This window comes from Phallusia mammillata, chromosome 2 (genome assembly GCF_965637545.1).
Source record: "Phallusia mammillata chromosome 2, kaPhaMamm4.hap1.1, whole genome shotgun sequence".
NCBI classification, from domain to species: domain Eukaryota; kingdom Metazoa; phylum Chordata; class Ascidiacea; order Phlebobranchia; family Ascidiidae; genus Phallusia; species Phallusia mammillata.
This window is the reverse complement of record NC_137253.1, coordinates 9981033-10002686: the sequence shown is the minus strand read 5'-3', so window position 1 is coordinate 10002686 and position 21654 is coordinate 9981033. Positions and strand designations below refer to the sequence as shown.

Here is a 21654-nt window from a genome sequence, read left to right as displayed (position 1 = left end):
TCGTTACTGCCAGTGGAAATTAGCACCATTCAAATCCCCACATCCGTGTTGTTACAATTAAAACCCCGCGCAAGATCAAGTTAACGAATCATCGTTTGACGTTTAAGCCTTGCAGGTGATTACTAGACGTTAATATGATTGCGGTTTCGTATAATGAACACAAATTCGTTCAAAAACTGGTTAATTTCGATTTAATCGTGTTACCATTGCACCTGTTCTTGAAAATCAATTCCCTAATGGAATAAAGTTCGATTGATGGACACCTGGCAAAACGTGTTATGGCCTATGGGTGAACCAGTTTAGGCTGCAACGTTACTTGTTGCAACGTGCAAAAAATGAATAGGAACCTGCAGGTATTATGGCCCATCTAAAAATTATTTGCAAACTTTGTGAGCCGCCGTTATTATGTAGCCTATATATTTCAAAAAGACCAGTAACCTTACTTCCCATACACTAAAAAAAGATATGCAGTGGCCTTAAATGCCTTCAGATACCTTACATATTATGCAATATATTCCAAAAGGGTTGAAATAGAATCAGTTTCAAATAGTTTACAGTTTTGACAGAGAAATCAACAAATCATATGGATTTCTTAATTCCTTTTTGCCAATCAAATGCATTCATTCAAACTTAAACCACGCAGCACACATTACTTGACTTGTACCAAAAAATGATCTGCAATTGGAGATCTTAGCATCAAAAATAATCCGTTGCAAGATAAGCCTGGCCTTTGTGGTGAGACTAACTGCCCTGAAGGCATGCCAACCTGGAGGGCCCCGCCACCACAATGCATCACACACCTCAGCTGTGTATGGTGAGTTTCGTGCAACCTGCAGCTGCCTGCCAAAGAGCCTACTCGGTTGGATGGCAGGACCTTGCGCAGCTGATTCGTATCGCAAGACAATACCTTTGCGGGGACAATGGCCTTTTTAGACTTCGATTTGGGTGAATTAGCACAACCGCTAAACACTGATCCATTGTAGATGAACTGAGTGGGTTTTATTGTTTAAATGTCGTTATAACATTCGCAAAAGATGTGTAACAGTATAACGTATTTTGGTACCTTAGCTGCAGATAGTGCACATTATTTCGTACCTTATGCTTATATGATTCTATAAATTAAACCTTCCAAATTTTTTACCCAAACCCATACCAGTACTATAAAATATATTTCGCGTTCCGTGGCCAACCTAAAGTTTTGCACTTGCAATGCAAATTAAATTAAAACTTGACAATAGTTCCGTTTTAGTCCCCTACACAGTCAATCGTTGCATGTGCTGTTGATTGTTGAGCAATAGTTTAGGAATCGATGCCTTTTGACCCCCAACTTAATAAAATTGCTTTTTCTGCACACATAAACATAATCTCCTACTCCAAGTTTCAATCAAGTATTGTTGTTTTGCACGTGTCCCACTCGTTTGGTTCCACGGGAGGTTTCAGTTTGCAGTAGTACCTTTGCGTACAGGGATCACTTTACAAGGCATATGTTGCTGCCTCAGTGCGCCATCCATTGTCACCAGCAAACTCCTTTGTGAGTTAGAAGTGTTTCTGCAATACAACATTACGTATCGTTTTGCACAGCGGTCCCACTAGTCTTTTTTGTGTTAATTGTCTGATCTGAGCCACGGGAAAAGGGGTGTATATAGTGTTTACGCTGTAGGCTGATGTAAGATTTGTTTTTCGAAAGTCTTTTGTCTGCTTGGGAAAACCCGAGGGTACGCATAAAGGTCACATGTCCTTCATTTATGCACAAACCCCATTTCAATCCTTGTATTAGGTGTGCTAACGATATTTTGTTTGTAAAAATGACCTTGTTTCCGTTATTCGTAAATCGTTGGACCTAGCTCCTCTCCTACATTTCGTGTTCATCCTAACTCCCACATTGAAAGTTTTAACAGAATTCAAGGGTATGTGCCTAATTTATGTCGGACAATTCAATATCAATGCTGTTTTCATTTTTTGTTTGTTGTTTTTCGGTAACAACTCAAGTGCATTTCAATATTGCCTTGCTGCTCATATAGGATTACAGACTGTATATGCATCATTGCGCAATTTGTTAAATCCGAAGCTTCTAAGTTGCAAACAATCCGCACCATCGTAATCTTTGCGAGAGTTGTTATCGTTCGAACTCAGATTGACGAACTGCACGCGATCGGGGTAAAAATAGAAATCTTGCGGGTTGTTGTTTTCAAACTTCGTTGCGGTTCAACAATTGCGTACACGTGACTAAACGCTTCGACGCAATTACGCCTAACATCACTTCTGCGTCAAACAGTTTTAAAAAGTGGTAAACGTAAAAAAACTGCTTTTCCTTGTCACAGTTCAAAAATAATTTGACAGATGAGGTATTGAATTCGTTTCAGCGGCGCCGATATCAAGTGCCTATGTCTAATATGCAACATCTTCTGTCACGTTTTAACATATAATCGAAAAAAGTGTATCAGCAGAACGAAAACTCCGATATGCCACAAATTTGTATTTTTTTAATTGCTTTTTTTATGCACTGTAGCACCAAGTTTTTTACAGCCTGCTACCTGCGGTCGCCCAAACCTGTTTTCGTGTCCTTATGTGCAAACTATGAACCAAACCCAAACGCTGCCGCAGATTAACTTGCTGCAACCTTTAAAAGCAGAAGCACAATTTGCAACGGCCCATGCACAACTCCATAGACCATGCTATGATGCAAATAAATTATCGCCCTGTTTTTGGACTTGTGTGTCAGAAAGGTGAAAGGCTTCATTTGTTAGTTTGTTTCCATCACTTTGACATAAGCGATAACGTACCAGCTTTTTACAGCGTTAGTTTCGTTTATTGGAAACCCTTAAGAAACAAAATAAGATTAGACATTTCCACTGCTAAAGTGTTTTTCAAAGTCTCTAAAGTGATATTTACTTCAAACACATCCAATTTACAAATTCATTTGATCTCCAAACATGAGACTCTAGGCCAGTGGTTCTCAAACTCGGTTTTCGGGGCCGCATGCGGCTCCCAACTACTTATTTTGCGGCTCGCACCAGACCTCAGAAAACCACCAAACATGGTTATTTTAGCTTTCAAAGTCATCTTCTTTAGTGATTTTCTCAAGGTTTCGTTTTTTTGCGGCTCCCTACACACTTAAAAAACACCATTTGGCCCCGACAATAAAAAAGTTTGAGAACCACTGCTCTAGGCTGTAGCTTTAAAAACCCGTTTAGCGGTACGACGCTGAAGCCTAAACGACTATGAGGGAAAACCATGATAAGACAACCCGGTTTATTGCACGCAGCGGTCGTAACCTGATATTGAACACTTTGACCCGATCACGGCGCACCCTTCAGACTGAGATAACCTTTGCAAATCGCTTTTTAATTTGTGCTGTAACGCTAATGTATTGAACGAGAGTCTAGACATGCATAAAATGTGATTTTGTTGGGTCAACTTTAAATGTTTCTCTTTTTTACAGATACACAAAAATACGCGATATTCGTCGGGACCAAGCACATTGGGGAAACCCCCGAACTTCATTACGTGCAAGGAATGACGAAAGTTGACGGTGATTACGTCATCCATGCCAGGCAAGCCGTGTTCATTATCTTGTATATCTCCATTAAGAAAGTTTCTGCTTAGCATAAAAAATTAGTTATGTAGATCTTGACAAATAAACTGTTGCTGCCGGGCGTAATCGGTAAAAGAGTATTGCTTTTCCAGCAGTTTTTATTACAATTAATCGACGTTTTGACGTCCTATATATATATACATACATATGACGCTTTTATCAGGCAAATCTTAAAACACAATGTTACAACAAACAATCGCTATCCCTGATTTTAGATTATTTAATTAGATCCAGTGAAAATAAATTGCGATGTAGGTTACCATGGAAATGCTATACGTTTAATTTTTTTAATTTTGTTTTAGAACATTTTCGAAAAGTCATATTATTTAGTTGTGACAAACACCTTTAGTATTTTTGCTTGATGACTTTGGTGTAGGTACTGCTTTACTGCGTCTTGCATTTTCGATTTATGCGATCGAAATTCCTTTAAATTTTATAAAAATACTTGCAAACATTGTAAGGTATTGTCGCACAAGTTTCCATTGAACTTGCAGGCCAATGTCACAAAAAAAGTGTGTTTAGAGTTTCTGTAGTTACAACTTTTGTACAGCAAAAGCCGTTGAGTCTGTATTCCTGTTTTGGCGCGTTTTTAATCGTTTAAATCTGTATAGGCCAGTTTTTGATCCTGTTCAGCACGTGATTTTTCGATCATTTACTGACACAAAGAGTAGGGATTAAATAGGTGATAGTGTGTGGAGCAGTGACGTTGTTCCACTTGTTGTCATAAGACACGTGAGGCGGGCCGAGCACCATTGAGACCTCTTGTCTGTCCGATTAGGACACTGAAATAGAATAAAGAGGCTTCGAATCACGTTCGTGAAAGCGCTTAGTTTGTTCAGCGCCCTTCTGTTCCTATTCTTTGCTAACACAGCTTTGCAGCCGTTACTGCAATATTAATATATACCGCTTAATTAAATCCGTTGTTGTTGATTTGTTAATAACTTATTAAAAAATTACAGTCTACGAAGAACTGTTATTGTCTTATTTCCATTTGCTTACCGGCCATATATTTTACAACTTGTTTTCGAGTTGGATAGTTTGATTTTAATACTTGATTTGCCTGTAGTTTACAGTTAATCCCTTGACTGCCTGGAGTTTACAGTTGGCTTGGAAATGCTCATTCGCTGCTTTAAGCAGTGTGTAAGCAGCAGGATACATTATATCCTTCACTAAAACAACACCCGAAAAAGTTTTATTTTTCTCTCGTCGCTGAAACAACCTATCGACGTACAACCAGCAACTCCAAATTACAGGGCAGACAGGATGACCAACCTGGTATCCTTTTCCCCGCGCGAGACAAAATTACCCGACCCGTAGCGTGTGTTTGTACAGCACAGATAATAGCTACTAATGACTCGTAAAAATTGCTAGAGAACCACTGGGGATCCGCTGGGCCCCAAGATACGGTTCCATCACTTTCAAGGGCCGCCGGTTCGCGTCATGCTTTGACCGATCACCCATGTTTGCGGAGTATTGGGTTACGCGGGCCCAAGAACACGTCCTAAGGCCGAAGAGTCGAATTTGAGTAAAGTGATTGGTTGGTAATGGGATCGAACGGGCGCTAATTGGAGCGTGCTGTTGCTGACTTGTTGACTTTACATCGACAGCGCGTGTCCGTCTTGCCCGTTTATATTGCATTGTACTGACATGGGGTCACTGCCCAAGTTTCAACTTCGATAAAACTATCCGCAAAACGATCGTGTCATTGACAACCTTAGTAAGTTCATTGTCGGATTCATTACCTATTATCATACTGTTCTATTTGAATAAGACACAGTAGATGTTTGCATGAGAGAAATATATTTTCTTATACTATGGTTAACTTATTTAATTTGCATGTTTTCGTATTGAAGGAGTAACTTCAGATTTTACAACTTGGCGTGCAAAGCTAGCAAGCTTGTTTCTTTGAAATTTGATTTACCGTAACGCGACTGTGTGGTATTTATAAATTTTCTGTGTGGCAAAACCGCTGCTGGGTGTGTTCGATGTGAAATGGCCCGATACGACCTAAATGCGGTTCGCGGCTCCTTGACATCGGTTGTGTAATTTATAGACATGACTGTTTTACATGTGAAATGGCCTTTCTAGTTGCCAAAAAGGGTATCTAAGATTAAAAATAATGTTATTGTTAAAACAAATTCTTGCCCTGACCCTAAAAGCACCAAACGTCAGCATTTCCTTAAGTTTTATTAGAGATTGCGTAGTACTACCCTGTCTAAAGGGCAGTGAAATAGGAACTAAAATTGATGGTTTCATTTATGATGTTCAGTTACATTATGTAATTGCATTGGTTTTTTTACCTGTAATGAACAGATCTCTCAATATTTGTCCAGCTGTCACCGGCTACCTAATCTACTAATCCGTAGCATCAGGGTGCCTGTCAGCACAATGCTTAGCTAAAAAACAAAACAAAAACACGCAAGCATTGAGAAACGTGGCAAGAACAGTGTTATAACGGGTTATCCCAACGTGTCAATCGTCAGTCATTCGAGGGTTTGTTACGTCTCTACAACGTCACAAAACCTGTTTGTGAACAACAAAGGAGTGGTTGGACGCTTCACTTGCAGCAGGCAGACGGCGTCCGGACGTTTTGGGCCCAAAAAGGTTTCCTTTTACAACTTTCGTTTCCTCTGGGGTAACTAAATGTCATTCCCGAATGACCCTTGTTGAACTGTTGACAGATCAATGTTCGGTTGACTTTGGTGCCAGACGCATTACTTCTGTCTGGAAATAAATTTTGGTAATCATTTTAAACTTTACTTTTTGGAAACCATTAGGTTGGTTTTTAGGCCTTCAATTTGACAACGACTTATGTGCAACCGATATAAATTATTTGTTTTCTGTTTTATTGGAACGTATTGTTGAAAACAAATGAACCAAATTTGTTTTCCTGTACCCAAAAGTCTTTGCAGTATAGGTCAGCAGAAGTGCTGTTTGACACAAATTTTTTAGCACAAAACAGCTTCTTTGTTGCCGGGTTTTGCACACGGCACGCTTTAACACGTGATTCGTTGAGCTTGACCCAATTTGGTTTGTTTACGTCTCGTGGCGTTGCGGCTTAGCGAAGGTTTTTGGTGGATTACTTCTGTATTTTGTCCAACAATTCAGGTCGAACAACTGCATTTTATTGCATTTGTCTGACGCTTGTCGCATGTAACGTGACGCGTGTCGTGTGTCGCCCGCGAGATGGGTTAGTTTTTGCAGACGATATGCATTTTTGCACGCATGGCTTTAATTTCAACAAATGTATGGTAACTGCCGCTCTTATTAGTGTTTTTTTGTAAATAAATTATCTTACTGATTTTTAAATTCCGCATGTGCAGAAAGATCAAGAACAAACCCAACGTTCAGGCACATTAAGCTGGACATCACATAATAGAACATTGGGCACTATACCGTAAAATTAAAGTTTACCAATGTTGTATTATTAATATTTTTTGCTTTTACAGGGACAATATTTTCTTTGTTGACCTGTTGATGTTTCCTCCGAACGCAACTGGAGAAATCCCCTATAAACAGGTCAGTAAAGCCTTTACATCTGCCATCTGCGTTGTGGCTAAGAACCTTAAACAGATTGATCTTGACGAAGTCAACAGTTTTTATAAACAGTGTTTATAACGCGAGGGCATGTTTAGATAATCTTCACCTGGTATAAACTTTGTTTTTAAACTTTAACTCCGCAAAACAGGTGCCTCACCTATGTGGTCGCTGTTTTTCTTTATTCCTGGTGGTTGAACTAGCGGATCAATTAAATTCGAACGTGATCGCTATGGTAAAGCGACAGAGAGTGCTGAGCGCGTTTACCTCTAATTGCTACTTTGTCGGTCATCCGTATCTGGCAATTAGATTTAAAGTGGGACCTTTTGCTGAAAATCATCGGCTTCGTTGTAGTTCGGCCGAATTCAATCGGTTTACACCGAATGGAGTTTGAATTATGAAGGATCTGCGGTTTTATGTGTTCAACAGTCTGTTGCATGCTTTGCAAAAATCTGTTCCTGTTCCTGCACTGTTGCAGAACTTTTGAAACATTACAAACAACGCAGAAAATTTATAACGAAGCTTTACAAACGGTTTTAAATTGAAAGGGTCATACTCTCAAACTCTTTATAAACGAGTAATGCCCTTCCAGCAGTTTTTATTATAAATATTCGACGTTTTGAGTCCCATACGAGACCCCTTCACCAGGGTAAGGGCGTATCTTGAAAGACAAATTTCGAATAAAGCGACTAAACTCTTTGTCATGTTACTTAGCATTTCAATCTTGCAAATTAGATAAATAAATCACAAAACAACATTTTCCAGGCCGCTTGTTTGTGTTACAAAAGAATTTGCTACATTAACATGTGCATATCCTTCTTGTTATAGCTGTCCACATATTGATTTTGAGTATTCATGCACTTAGGTTTTTCGTTGGCCATCTGACAACGTCACCATAGAGCTGTGTGGCAAAAAGGGAAAATCGACGGAAAAATGTCACAATTACGTGAAGATATTTGTGCGACCAAATCCGAAGATTCCACACAGCAGAAAAGCGATAACATGTGGATCAAACTCTTTCTATGCTCAATGCAAACACTTAGAAGTAAGTTGCTGGACGCTTGGTTTGGGAATTTGTTAAGCCACAAGGAACAGAAATATCAATATTTTTGAGTAAATCATCAAGTTTCGACTATATATTTATCATTTTCAACTGTCTAAACCTGATCTTTTTAAGTACGTTGGCTCTTCGGTGACTTGTCAATGTTTTATAATCCGTGACCTTGTTTTTATTTTTCGAAAAGCAGCAGAAATCATTTAGAGAATTACCAATTTTACTGGGGCTGTATTGTTGGTTAAATGCGTACTTTACATGGATAATAAGGTCACACGCATTCAAGCCCCTAACCACACGGATTAGCATTTAGACCTAAACGGCTTTTAAATTAGGGCACATTTTTTCAGTTAAAGCTATTTTGTCTATAAAAGTCACGTAAGTGAAACAAACAACTAAAACTGTTTTTGTTTTAAACTATATTCTGTTGTATTTTGCAGCGAATGGATAATGGGACTTGGGTGGCCAGCCCTATCAAAGCTGACTTTGATGGCAAATTATTCTGTCCGTATGATCCAGACTACAGCGTCGCTTACATCGCCGCAGGTACATTTCAATGATGCACAAACACTTTTGATTGATAGACACTAATTCTTAATTCCAACTATAGACAAAGCATGCATAACAAACCAACAGCAAAAAGGGCGCAGCAATGGGTTTTAGAATTTTTTACATTTTAATGCTTTAAAATTTATGTTAAAATGTTCAAAAAGTTCGTTTACATCTATTTACATACATTTGTTTAAATTTAAACAATCCTGCATGTATTTTATTCACAAACACATTAGGCCGTATCCAAAAGCTTTACGAGGCTAATTTGGAAATCATCTTCAAACCCTTATAGAAACCGGGCTAAAATTGGGCATTTGTCGTCTGGTGTCGCGATTCAAAGTAAAGAGCTATTCTCCTTAAGTGTTTTTCAAAAGTACCTAGTTTAAACGCTACAGCTATTACAAGGGTGTTGAGGGTTTGTGGGCACATCACTTGGCCGCAAGGTGCTTATAATACAGCTTAAACTTCCTGGCTTATAAGTGAAATTCATAATTACCGATTTTTCACGTTAACAGCCTGATGGCCAACGTTAAGGTTGAATTGATAATTGTGAATAATTTGTGGCCCTCAGGCGCTTGGATTTTGACCGTACTTAGCTGGAACCTTAACACAAAGCCGTTTTGTGCAAAATAACCTCTTATGTTCGCAATAATACCGACCTGTACTCTGGGTTATGCAGCAATTACGAAACAATTGCGGTCGTTCTCTTATGTATTTAGTTTGATCGGGTCTAAATAAATGCAAGTGCACCGTTATTTTTTCGCAAGTTAGCCGTACTGGCTCATATAGTGTTCAATAGTTCGGCATACCAACTTGAACTTTTTAACAAATACTAAACAATGTTCAGTGTTAGTACTTCCACAGTAAAGTGTCAAGTGTAAACCATAGGACTTGAATGAGTTAGATAGATTCTGTTTTGCCAATTGATTCGTGGGTATGAACTACTTTGTTATTGGTTTGTGAGCTAAAAACAACAATCTGTGTTAACCTACACAATTGCTAAACGTGCACTTTAAACAGCCATAAACACTTGTTTAGTGACAAATAAATCATCACCACAAGATATTATGTCAATATTTTTTGCCCTTTTTTGTTGAATATCCCACGTATTGACTAACTCCTAAAATTTTGATTGTAAAGCACTGAAATTGCAAAACGTGTTTGTTATTGCATTTGTATTGGCAAATCTATTTGTGGCAGCACTATATGATAACTGGGCCAATAAATCTGTTATAATTTTAACTTTGCACTTTAGACAGCAACGTGTATACTGGCACATCTACTGGCTTCAGTGGCCACGACTCAATGATCCACCGTGCCCCCTTTGCTGGTGGAAACGACACCAACCTCCGAACAGGGAAGAGCGACAACATGTGGCTAAACAGTAAGTTCTTCTTTAGCCGATAATGGGCAGTGAATCACAATTTGTGGCATGAAATTGAAAACTGCGGAACGAATAAAATGATCTAAACGCCCACGCAGAACGATAAGTGATTCTGAAATAGTGCAGTAATGTTGGCTTCCACGTTATGCAAATATGCTGCATGCATTGCAGTATCAAACGATGACTGGCTATAGCATAAAATGCGATAATGGACAATATATAAATTGGTTATATATATGTATATATGGGAAAGCAATCTTTCCAGCCGAGAATCTGATTCCGTATATGTGACAATTTGTTATGCGGTTTTGTCTTGGGCTTTTTTATCACACTGATACTCACATTAAACTTGTCAATACTAATTTCAACACAAACTGTTAACATACAAGTTAACCAGTCTTGTTAAGTAAAGCAATTAGCTACAGTGCTTTGCAAGGCTTTGACCGTGAAGGTAGTCGACCGAGCAACAAGTAAATTAGGAAACAAACCGCCAATTATCGACAGGTGCAAAAATAGCACCGCTACCTACAGAGGAGGTAGCATGACCCCAGCTTTGCTGCTCCTAAAGGGGAAGTGCGATAGGTTTAAATCCAAAGCCAGGTACTGTATGCATCAGTACCCGCACCCGGTAGACAAACAAAGAAGCTTTAGAAGCTAAATGGTGAGCTTCACTGAACTGGGCTTACCGCAAATATATGCCTCAGGTCGGAGGCTGGGGTTTTGCGGATATTTACTGGTAAATTTATTGCTTGCCACACGCCCGTCGCCGATAATGGGCGGTTTGGTGCAACGATGGGGCTTGGAAAGCCAAGGTACTCACTATTCGGGATGTTGAACGCGCCAGTGTGGCGGCAAGACATCGGAAAACACAATAGGCTGCGCTTGACGAATCCAAGCTCCCGGATTTTAAGGTGAAGGTAGCGAGGGGCTAGTAAGTAATGGATTTGAAAAGTACAAAAGGCGCGGTGTTGTTAAACTTTGATATGGGTGACGGAGATTGTTAAATCAAACACTGCAAAGTGCCGCCGTTTACCGCACTAGAAGAATATACCACACAACTCTTTTTCAGCAAAAACACTGTCAGCCCCCTTTAGCAAAAACATTGTCAAGGTTCAATTGTTGGTAAACGTTTGCTTGTTTAAATTACACGCTGGCTTAAAAACACTTCATCCCATGGTTTAAAGGAGAAATAGAATAGTTTTCCAGGAGAATAATTCTTTAAAACGCCGCCTTTACAGGCACAACAAACCTTTCAGAACAAGCACGAAAAATCGGGTTTTCCTAAAAAGAGCCTGACCTATGTTGTTTTGGCTTATGCTCGCGGAATTGCTCGCTTGACACTGCTACGGCTAAACCAACATAGACCTTTCCCTGTTTAACGTGTAAATCCATAACGAGGAAGCCAGACTCGTCTGCAAGGGATAGACGAATGATCGTGTTCAAAGAGCGTAAACTCTGCAGTAATTTTGCCTCCCATGTCTCCTTTTAAGTTGTTCCAAGTTTTAGTTATAAATTGGGACTTGGCTGAAGATGAGCTGACCCGTTTTTCATTTGTCTGTTACCGGTCGTTCTAAATCTTAAGTTTGTTGCAAGGAAATTGGCCGACTTGGTGGCAAATTAAACCCAAAGTCAATGTTATAACTAGTATTGGTTTGTAATTTATTGGTTACACAGGCCCATGTTATGCTCATTGTCTGTTGTGGATACCAAAACTGCGAAAAAAAGGTTGTAAAGTTGCCCTCATTCAGGTACAGTTAAAACATATGGCAAAACATTTCTCAAAATTCAAGTTTCATTTGGAGTTTATGTGTTCAATTTGCATACAAATCTTCGCGCAATGTTTTAAACCATAAATTTACACAAAATTATTATTCATTGTCGTCAACCTAACAAGTTGAAAAAAATCTGTAAGGTACACCTAAAACCTCACTCACTGTTTCTAAGTAACCAAAGATGGTCCTTTTGGTGTACTGCTGTCAATTTGACAAGTTAACTAACTTGTGCCAAGGTCAAACCACAGCTGCAAGTTCGTTGTTTTCATATTTTCCGCCTGTCTGGGCATGTGATTTTGATTAGGATCTTTTTACCTGGCTAATCCCCAACATCTGCATAAGGTGCTTCTTAAATTAAGAGGATTTTGGCATTGCTAGACCTAAATAACAGCCCTTTGACACTGGGTGGCCGGGCGACCTTGGAGTTAATGTAATTTTATTTCAAAGTTTTGGCTAATTTTGAAGAGAAAATGTCAATTTCTATTCAGAAAGACAAACTTTTCAAAGTCAATGTTTATTAAACTGTGTGTTAAAAAGCTACACGAAAAAGGAAGTGTAGCTCTTATTCCTCCCTAACCACATAAGATCTTTTTTTCGGAGATATTTTGCTTGTTAGGTAAATAAATGTTTACCCGAATATGGCTAGATATTGCCCTAACACAAAAAGTGAAAGATGACATTTAAAACTCTATGATGGAATCAAACAACACACCAAGAGAAAACTAAACCCAACAGTTCCATTAAATCGACTTGCACTAAAACTGTTTTAATATATAAACGATATTTTCTTATACATCAAAATCGTGATCCAAACTGTTCTGTATTTAGTTTTGGTTTATTTTCTCAGATCCCCGCTTTATCCGGTTCGCAAACCAACCTACTAAGATGTTCACATTTTTCACCGAAAACGGGATAGAAGACCAATCTTACGTAAGTAGCAGACGTCATAATCTCATATTATACTTCATGATCGTGACACCATCGTCACTTGACATTAACTGGGATTCCTTACTTCCCTGTAATGTTTAATACATCAACGCAGGACGTCATTGGAGGTGTTGGTATTTAAGTTTCAAATGATTTTCAGACTTTTTTTTCTTTTTTGTACATTTTTGTTTGAAAATAACTCTGCTTTGACAGACATAGGTTACAGAACCCAATTCCTCGACCTTGCTTTACTTCGTTTTGGAAACTTATTAAATTTTTCCACATTGTTTTTCTTAGTAGTGGTTATCAAAATGGTGCTTAAAATTTTACGTTGTAATTTATTCTTATTGCAATTAATTTAGATTTAAACTGTAGTTTAGTGGAAGTATTTTCGCGAATTTATTATTGTTAGATTAAGCACAGTCGTCAAATAAACGGGTAGCTTTTATTTTCCTGTCTACATCGTGTAATGGGGACTTTTAGGCTAGTAGGTGACACAAAGTTACTACAAACATCTCTTTTAAGCGCCTGTAAGCAATACAAGATTTGGCACCCCTACTTTAACATATTCAAAAACATGAAACAAAGTATACTTGATTCACTAAATCCAAACTCTATTTAGCAAGCAAATCATTCTTTTTCGTTTACAGCAAGTCTATTCCCGAGTATCTCAAGCTTGCAAGAGCGACCAAGGTGGAGTAAAAGTGCTACGAAATCACTTCACAACTTTCTTTAAAGCCACTCTCAACTGTTCCATACCCGGTCATCCACCGTTTTACTTTAACGAGATGAGTGACGTCACTGATGTCGTCACAGTGTCGATGATGGACGGCCGGAGTCGGGTTCGGGTTGTGTTCGCTGTGATGAACACCCCAAAGTAAGTATTCCGACTGTAGAGCTTAGCACTTAAGTTATTAGTTTTTGACGAAAATAGCCGAAATTGGAAAATCGTTTTCAAGAAACAGTCAATGATTTTCGCCACAGAGTTGCAGGTCGGGCCGGGCTTTTCGGGCCGGGTTCGGGCCGGGTTCGGGCTTAGGTATTTGTGAGAAAACGGGCTTAAAACGGGCCTGACTTTACGTTCCGTGTCCGCCATTTAAAAAAACAAAATAAAATCACTCAGCTAAGAAACTCTGGCTTTGACCTAATGCCCACTCTACTCTAAAACGTATTGTTTACCCCATGGTCTACTATTGATCATTGTGTTTGTTGTCTATCTCTTTTTTCTTTCTCATCCTGTCAATCAAAATTTCGGGCCTAAACGGGCTTCGCAAAAACGTTTCGGGTTCGGGCCGGGCATCGGGCTCATACTTTCGGGTTCGGGCCGGGTTCGGGCTCAGATTTCGGGCCCGCTTGCAACTCTGTTTCGCCAATATGGCAAAGTTCTTACCCACACGATAAACGTATTGTTCTGTTTGAACACTTTTCAGTTGACATAAATGATTAACACTCTTTGACAAAAATGGTGTGATATTTCTGTTCGTTGACTTTTTGGAAAAGAACTTTTGCAAACTTAAAATTTTGGCATCGAAAAAGCTATGTAATCTACAACGTTTGACATAGAAAGTTTAATTCAGATTCTTGCGTTTTTCAGGAATAGTGTCCCGGCCTCTGCTGTGTGTGTTTTTGTGGTTGACGACATTGAAGATTCCTTTAGCGGTCCGTTTTTGGAAAAATTTGTCGATGATTCTCGACAATACTGGCACGTGCAACCCGATTATCCATTCCCTCATCCCGCTAGGTGAGTGAATTTGTGGTGTTTTTTTTATCAAAGTAACTGTGGGGGGATTTACGGGGTCTGTCCCTCCAAGATTAAGCGCGCTCTGTGTTGACGAATTGGCACATTTGACTATAAAACTAACGATACAAAAAGTAGTGGAATAAATGAGAAAAATTAAGTTCAATAGGCCCGGTTAAAGTCTGAGGAGCAAACATTTCAAGGTTTCTTGGATAAACTGTTGTGTGAAATGAAAAATGTTTGCGCCATGTATAAACTTAGCTAAGAGAATCAGAAAATGCAATTCAAAGCTTTCTAACAACAATTTGTTTTGTTATTTAGTTGCGGTTCTGGTAGTCGGGCAGAGGCAAGCGACTCTCGTCTGGATTTCGTTCGCAAACACCCTCTCATGGCGAAAAGCGTAAATGCATGGGACATGAAACGCCAAACGGTGGATGTTGGAAGGCACAACTCTGCTCCTGTCTTTACACGAGCAAACGCCGGGTAAGCTAAAGGTTGTTTGAATGAGATTTTGTAACCTATACATTGGACTTTAAACTAAACCACGATTTTTGTGTTTTTTCTAATGCTCATTTTGACTGTTTGACACAAAGGTCCTTCCTCACAACGATCGATGTTGATTCGTTTGTTATCGACAAATCCAAGACTGTAATTTACGCTGGTACCCAAGAAGGAAAGTTGTTAAAGATAGTCGGAGATTCGAGAAGCGGGAAATTTGAGTTACTGGAGGAGCGGACGGTGTTTAACGAGCAAAAGTGTGGCGATACCGACAGGTGGGACTTCGAAACAGGAAAATGGTCAATTGTGTAATGAAACGAAAGCACTGTACTTGGTTTCACCTTTTTTGAAGTTGAAGTTAATTCAAGTTGAACTTAGTCAATATTCGGATCAGCATATATGACTGGCGAGGTTTACCTTGTTTTAAACAACAACGCCAAAACGGAATCATATTTTGTAGTGTTTTTCAAACTTTTCATATTATTTCATTCCGGAAAAGACAAATAACATCAGGATTGGACCCGAAGAATTTTTTTGTTATGTTTTTTTTGCATTTTATTAATTTTGATGGAATGAAAGACAGCAATGAAGGCAGTTCATCCCAAATTCTGCGTTGATTTACACTTATTCAATAGCACAATCTGACATCACGTACATTGCTTTATTTGATCCTAAGATACCGCGGACCTAGTTTGAGAACCGCTGCTGTGGCTAATAATCTTTTATTGCCGACGTTTAATATTTCTGTTTAAAACATTTTGTTCTTTTAGATCCGTTCAAAAACTACAAGTAGACAAGGATAGCGGCAAGGTCTTTGTTCAGTTCAAAAGCTGCATCGTGTTCGCTCCGTTCTGTCCATTAACAACCACTTGTCGCAAGTAAGTGAACCGCTAGAACAGACACAGTGGAATGGACCCATACTCAGACACAAGATATCTTAACTGTACCGCTGACTTAATGACGCTGTCACATTGTATTTGTAGGCAGTTGTTTAGTGATGTACACCAACAAAGGTTTTTGTGCAATTTATGCTTTCGTTTCGCCTTTTAAGCCTTGTTACGCTGACTTATTCCTTTTTGGTCAAAAAACGTGTCGTTTCAAATTGCTCAAATAAGTATTCAAGATAAACATAAATAACTAACGTATCTTAAGTAACTTACTACACACCAATAAACTACGAGTGGTTTTGTACAAATTATTATTCAGTTTAGCTTTTTTACATGTTTTTGTGTAACGCTGCGTTTATTTCTTTTTGGAGAAGGAAAGTGTAATTAAACTATTCAAAAACGTACACTTGATAAATATAGATAATCATGTACAGAGCCTACAAATCGTGTCCATACATTGTTTCAGGACTTGCCTCGATGCTGGTGATCCGCACTGTGTTTGGCGTGATGGTCAATGCGTATCTCTCACCACTGCCAACGCAGGAAGGACTCCTGACCCCGTAGATAACCCAGGGATCTGCATTCAACCGGTCGTCGGTCAGCCACGTACGTTTCACCCTGTTTTACCAAAGTCTGCGCTGAACCTTTATTACCTGAAGCGTGCACTTTTAGCAGGTGTTGCACCCGAAGTGCCTGCAGAGGAAACAAATAATACGGTTGTAAAGAACGAGACTCTTGTGTCAAAACCGGAACCTACTTACGTAACAGAGAACAATGCGACCCTAGTGGCAGCTGGAAACAATTGGGCTCTTCCCGGTGGCATTGGATTGGCTGTCGGGTTTCTTCTAGCAGTGATTCTCTTCGCTTTGTTTCTCATCGCCCTTCGTTGCAAGAGAGAGAAATCCGGGAAATACCCGCCGAAAGAGAAGAAGGTGAAAAAGGCGAAAGAAGTGAAAAAGGGAAAACTGCAAAATGTGAGAATTAGCATTTTTAAAGTTTCTAAGTATTCTGGAAACAAACAGAAAAAAACTTCAGCAATTTTATGATTAAAGGTTTCAAAAATGATTACAGGGTGATTTCTGTATTGGCATGGTTAAAACTACTATTTCGTTGTAAATTTGGTCTCATTACAAGCAATTTTGACTTTATCAACAGGGTTCAGCCAAAAAGAACCAGTCACGTGACAGTAGGAGAGATTCCAACCAATCACGAAAAGGCCGAAATGCAAGCTCCAGTAGCAACTCGAATAACAGGTACGTAACAACGCAAAAGTGGTTAAAAATAGTTGTGGTAATGGATTAAAAACCATCAAGAGCAGGCCTTGAAATAATCATGACTTTTTGCCTTTATTAATTCGAAAATAATAAAACCAATGGACAGTGAAACCTTTAAACAAGTCCAGTCAGTTCTATGTTAGAAGAATACACACTTTGCCTAAATAGCATCATCTATCCTTATTCAAATAGATCCAACATAAAGTGATTTTTCAAATTTTAGGAAGCAACATCAAATTTCACTTGATTATACATTTTAAAATTAACGCTTTTTGTTCTGTTTTGAAAGGCAAATTGGAAATCGTAATTCGGTTCACGACGAGAGCAGAAGAAAACGCAACCTGACCGAGTCGAGTATGGGAAACAGAAGCGAGGAGGACGCTGTCTTCGCAACAAACGGAGAACCACTTCTGAGCCCCGAAAGCCCCAACGGAAGAGACGGGATGTCAAAACATGTAAGGATTTTTTGGCACCTAATAATGTTGACAAACCCAAGTTTTCAAGCTAATGTGACATGAGAAAAACATAGCTTGTCATTGGCTACCGACACTGGCTGTAGATAAAGACGACTTTGTTTTGTCAGCGGTTTGGACAAGTACTTAAGGCCATCGTCAGTGGTTAACAAAGATATATTGTATTTATATATCAAAGGCGTTAAAAATAAAGGCAACATAAGCGTGTGATACTACACCACAGACGTTATCATGTAAATTTATCAGCCGTATGACTGCGTTTATTTATGGTACCAGTGTTCGAGGAAGAGTGAATGATCAAATTATGTAAAACTGAACATTCGGACCTGCACCCTGTGCATAACAGAAAATTTTGTTTTCAGCATTTGTCCACAACAAGCAGCAACGGCGGGAAAAGGAAAATGAGAAACTCTCATCCTTCCACAAGTTCAGCACCAGAACATGCTGATGACATGCAATTAAGTCCATCGGTACATACACAATTTACTACATATCTGACTTTTTGTGACATATTAACTGTTCTGGGAAAGCAATATTTTAACTCGATTAATGACAAGTGAATTCAGGGGTTTGGTTAAAACGAAAAACTTTAAAATGGAAATAACTTGTTTTTTTACATTAATCCAGTGGTTCCCAACCTTTTTTGTCCTGTGCACCCTTTTAGTCGATATTCAAATCTAATTTCCCCCCATAAATTTAGAACATTTTTTTTCTCAGCTCACATATGGAAAATGCAGCAATAACAAATAGCACAGACAACCAGTAAAAGATTAATATCGTGACACAAATTCCCGCTTACAAATTACAAAATTCCCCCTGGTTGGGAACCACTGCACTAATCATTACCTGGAAATAATTAAAAACAACAAAAACACAACATTACAAAACGTTTTACAGAAACGGAGCATCGACGACATGGGCTTAGTCTTTACGACAAGGGGACATGATGGTGATGACCTGCAGTCCTCCACACCTACAGATGGTGACCAAATGCTCCCACCTAACGGTCACCAGCAACGCGTCCCGCCGGTCCGTGCGATGTCGTTTCAGGGCCAGAAAGCTTTCAACAGAACCTACAGCATGGACAACACAAGGGCTACTACAATGGGCCACAATAGGCCTAACATGCGCAGTATAGGACGTCAACATTCGCTACAGCAAGTTCGCACCACCAATCAACAGTCGGTATATACTCATCCGATGGTGGTTATGAGCCCGCAAGGCCCACAACCGCACGGCGTCGTGCCCACTTGGACCCAAGCGGCGCCGTCTGTACCACAAGCGAGTGGAAGATACGATAAACGCATGACGCACAGTCTGGATAGGCGTCAGTTGCTGAAAGGTGGTCAAAATTATCAGCTGATGCCGACGGAGGTGTTTAACGACGAACCGTCAATGGGTAAGCATGTAGATTGTTATTTACACTTGACAAGAAACATATTTTCACAACACGCTTCACAATTTTAGTTAAATATAGATTGAAATCTTTTTACTTTCAAAAGTTCGTCTTTGTACGAAATGAAACCTTAAACAAAAGGTCTCTTTCCACAGCTCCGCAACAGAAAAACTTCCAGCCTCAGCGAAAGCGCAACGTGAGTGAATCAGCCGCTGGATCAATCCCAACTCACGTACAATTGCCCCAACAGAGGGGTTACCTAGCGGTAGTAGATGAACAAGAAGCGCTTATGGGACCCATGAATGAAGCGCCCACGCGCCCCCCGGGTCCCCAAAACAACATGAGGGAAAAACTAAAGCTGAACATCCCGCCTCAAATATCTGCCGGTGGCCAGGGTCCTCGCGGGGAAATCCCTATGGGTAACAATGGGTATTCGGCCTTCTCTCGTCCCCCTATGGATTTGATGACCCCGAACCGTCTTAACTTGAGGCTGAACATACCCAGGTCGAACCCCGGGACTCCACAACACGAAACCCCACCATCGTTTGGGGAACCCCCTTACAGCCCCTCGTACATCAACAAGGGCAATACGACTTTTCCGTCGGCGCAAAAAAATAAGCGTCTTCCGACCCAGCGCAGTCTCGAGGGTCAGCAGCGCTTGTCGGGGTCAGTAGGGGCCGGGACTCCGGATGGGCACAGCCCCAGCAAGTCTAACCCCACGTCGCCTATAGGAGCTGATGACCGCGAACCGGTTTATCCAAATCAGCAGGAGAGAGCTCGACATATAAGTGGAAACTCAAATAAACAAGTAAGTTTGGTTTCTTCAATTAAACAATAATGAATTTTCGTGATACTTTAAATGAGACTTCTTGTAAAAAGGAATTCATTATACTCGAGCCCCTTTTTATGTTATGTGCGACACCGTTTGCACAAAAGGTCAATTAAGAGGTTCAATGTAAGTATTTGTCGCTGTTTTTGTTTGCTCTGCATTGCGTTAGTCCAGCTGTATTTTGGCTTGGTAAACAAAATAAGCACAAAAAACAGTCTGCGAAAAAATGCGCTATCAAAACAACTCAATATGTAACGTACCGCTTTATGCATAGATAACGCCATCATCCCCAGTCAAACCTCACCCTCCCACGAGTTTTGGCAGTCAGCCACCGAACAATACCAACGGCATGCAGAGAGCGAGGCATGCGTCCGGTCCAGAGAGTGGACGACTCGTAAACAACAATCAGCGTACAGAAAACGTCAAAAGGCCGCAGAAAGCCATCAGCGTTCCCGATGCTCCCAGGGAGTTCTCGTAAAGCAATGAAAGGATTTTTGTGAATGGACAGCAAAGGGTAAACCCCTTTTATGCTTTGCGCTGGTTTTGAGCCATTGGCTTTCAAACGAGTTGCTACATGGGTTACATGGACCGAACAGCCTTGAAAGCATGCCATGAGCGTTTTTTTAGTGATTGAGCAATAGCGAAGAAAATTTATCCAAAGAACAAGTATAGCGCATTTTGTTTCGTACTACTGTTTTCGACTCACTTTATGCAAGTTAATTTTGTTTCGCGGTTATTTGACGGTAAGAATGATTTCTAAGGTGCTTCCAAATTTTCTTTTCTTTTTCATCAAAATCTCCATCCCCAAAGCACTTACTGTTTTTACTGCTTTTCTATATCTTTCACTGCCAGCTGTTTTTAGCGCGTTGTGACCGCAGCAAGTGTTAATTTTTTTGTAATTAACCGCTGTAAATCCATTTCCCAGCACTGGGCTGTTTGTCAGAAAACGACTGATGGTCCAACGACCATATTTCTTTTTAGCTTTTATACAAGCATTATCTTTTAAATCCATGTCAAGTTTTGGCGAAAGCACAGTACGGAATGTTTGATTTTTGACAGTCTTATAACTTAGCTTATTCTTTAGTTGTGACATGCAGCAGCTTTTCAATAGCGCTATTTGCTGATGTTTTACCTATATTTTTCGATTTGGTACATACATTTTTTCGTCGTAACTCTTTTCCATGTTGCGTGCGCCACCGTCTGTATAAAAGTTCAATTCAGAGGTTTAATGTTAGTTCTTTATCGCAGTTTTTGTTTGTTCTATTCAAACAGTGAAAATGTGCATTGTGTTTAGTCCAACTGTTTGAAGGCTTGGCCGTTGCAAACAAGCTTTAATGACATGCTTTTACAATTGCGCAAGCACAGAATGTGCATTCCACTTGCCTAATTACAGTTGCTTTTAACAGCTCCGTTAAATTTTCGACAAGGCACGTTTTTGACAAAAATACGTGATGGACAATAGGCATCATTGTTAGTTAAAAAAAAACCTAAAGGGTTTTTGGCTACTTCACCACATTGTAGCGTTTTTCATTCCTCAATCATTTGATGCTGTTTGCAATTTTGTTTATTTTTGTGCCGTTTTTCGCAATGTCGTTGTAGCCAACTGAAACAACCCAATCCAACTTGTTATGGCACCTAACTGTCGCGAAAAAAATGACCAACTAAAATTGAACAACTTAGATTTTTTATTTTCAAGTTATGGCTTTGTCCGTTAAAGTTGTAGCCAACCGACATCACA

General features: G+C 39.6%; 1 protein-coding gene across 4 annotated transcripts in view; it reads left to right on the top strand.

The window, feature by feature from the left end:
• The window catches only part of LOC145213402 (uncharacterized), a 32214-nt gene extending 10599 nt beyond the window's left edge, over nt 1-21615 (top strand). For 2 of the 4 annotated variants that reach the window (XM_080081653.1, XM_080081654.1), the window contains 19 exons: nt 3443-3554; nt 7045-7114; nt 7998-8177; nt 8627-8732; nt 9994-10122; nt 12742-12824; nt 13472-13698; nt 14416-14562; nt 14881-15042; nt 15153-15332; nt 15828-15935; nt 16411-16550; nt 16617-16918; nt 17100-17197; nt 17508-17673; nt 18054-18161; nt 18589-19090; nt 19243-19895; nt 20191-21615. In XM_080081653.1, coding sequence (XP_079937779.1) covers nt 3443-3554; nt 7045-7114; nt 7998-8177; nt 8627-8732; nt 9994-10122; nt 12742-12824; nt 13472-13698; nt 14416-14562; nt 14881-15042; nt 15153-15332; nt 15828-15935; nt 16411-16550; nt 16617-16918; nt 17100-17197; nt 17508-17673; nt 18054-18161; nt 18589-19090; nt 19243-19895; nt 20191-20394 — 3677 coding nt within the window. In that variant the 3' untranslated portion in view covers nt 20395-21615. The remainder of the gene's footprint in view (nt 1-3442; nt 3555-7044; nt 7115-7997; nt 8178-8626; nt 8733-9993; nt 10123-12741; nt 12825-13471; nt 13699-14415; nt 14563-14880; nt 15043-15152; nt 15333-15827; nt 15936-16410; nt 16551-16616; nt 16919-17099; nt 17198-17507; nt 17674-18053; nt 18162-18588; nt 19091-19242; nt 19896-20190) is intronic. The other 2 variants (XM_080081655.1, XM_080081656.1) reach the window with 2 other exon arrangements.
• The last annotated feature ends 39 nt before the right edge of the window (nt 21616-21654 follow it).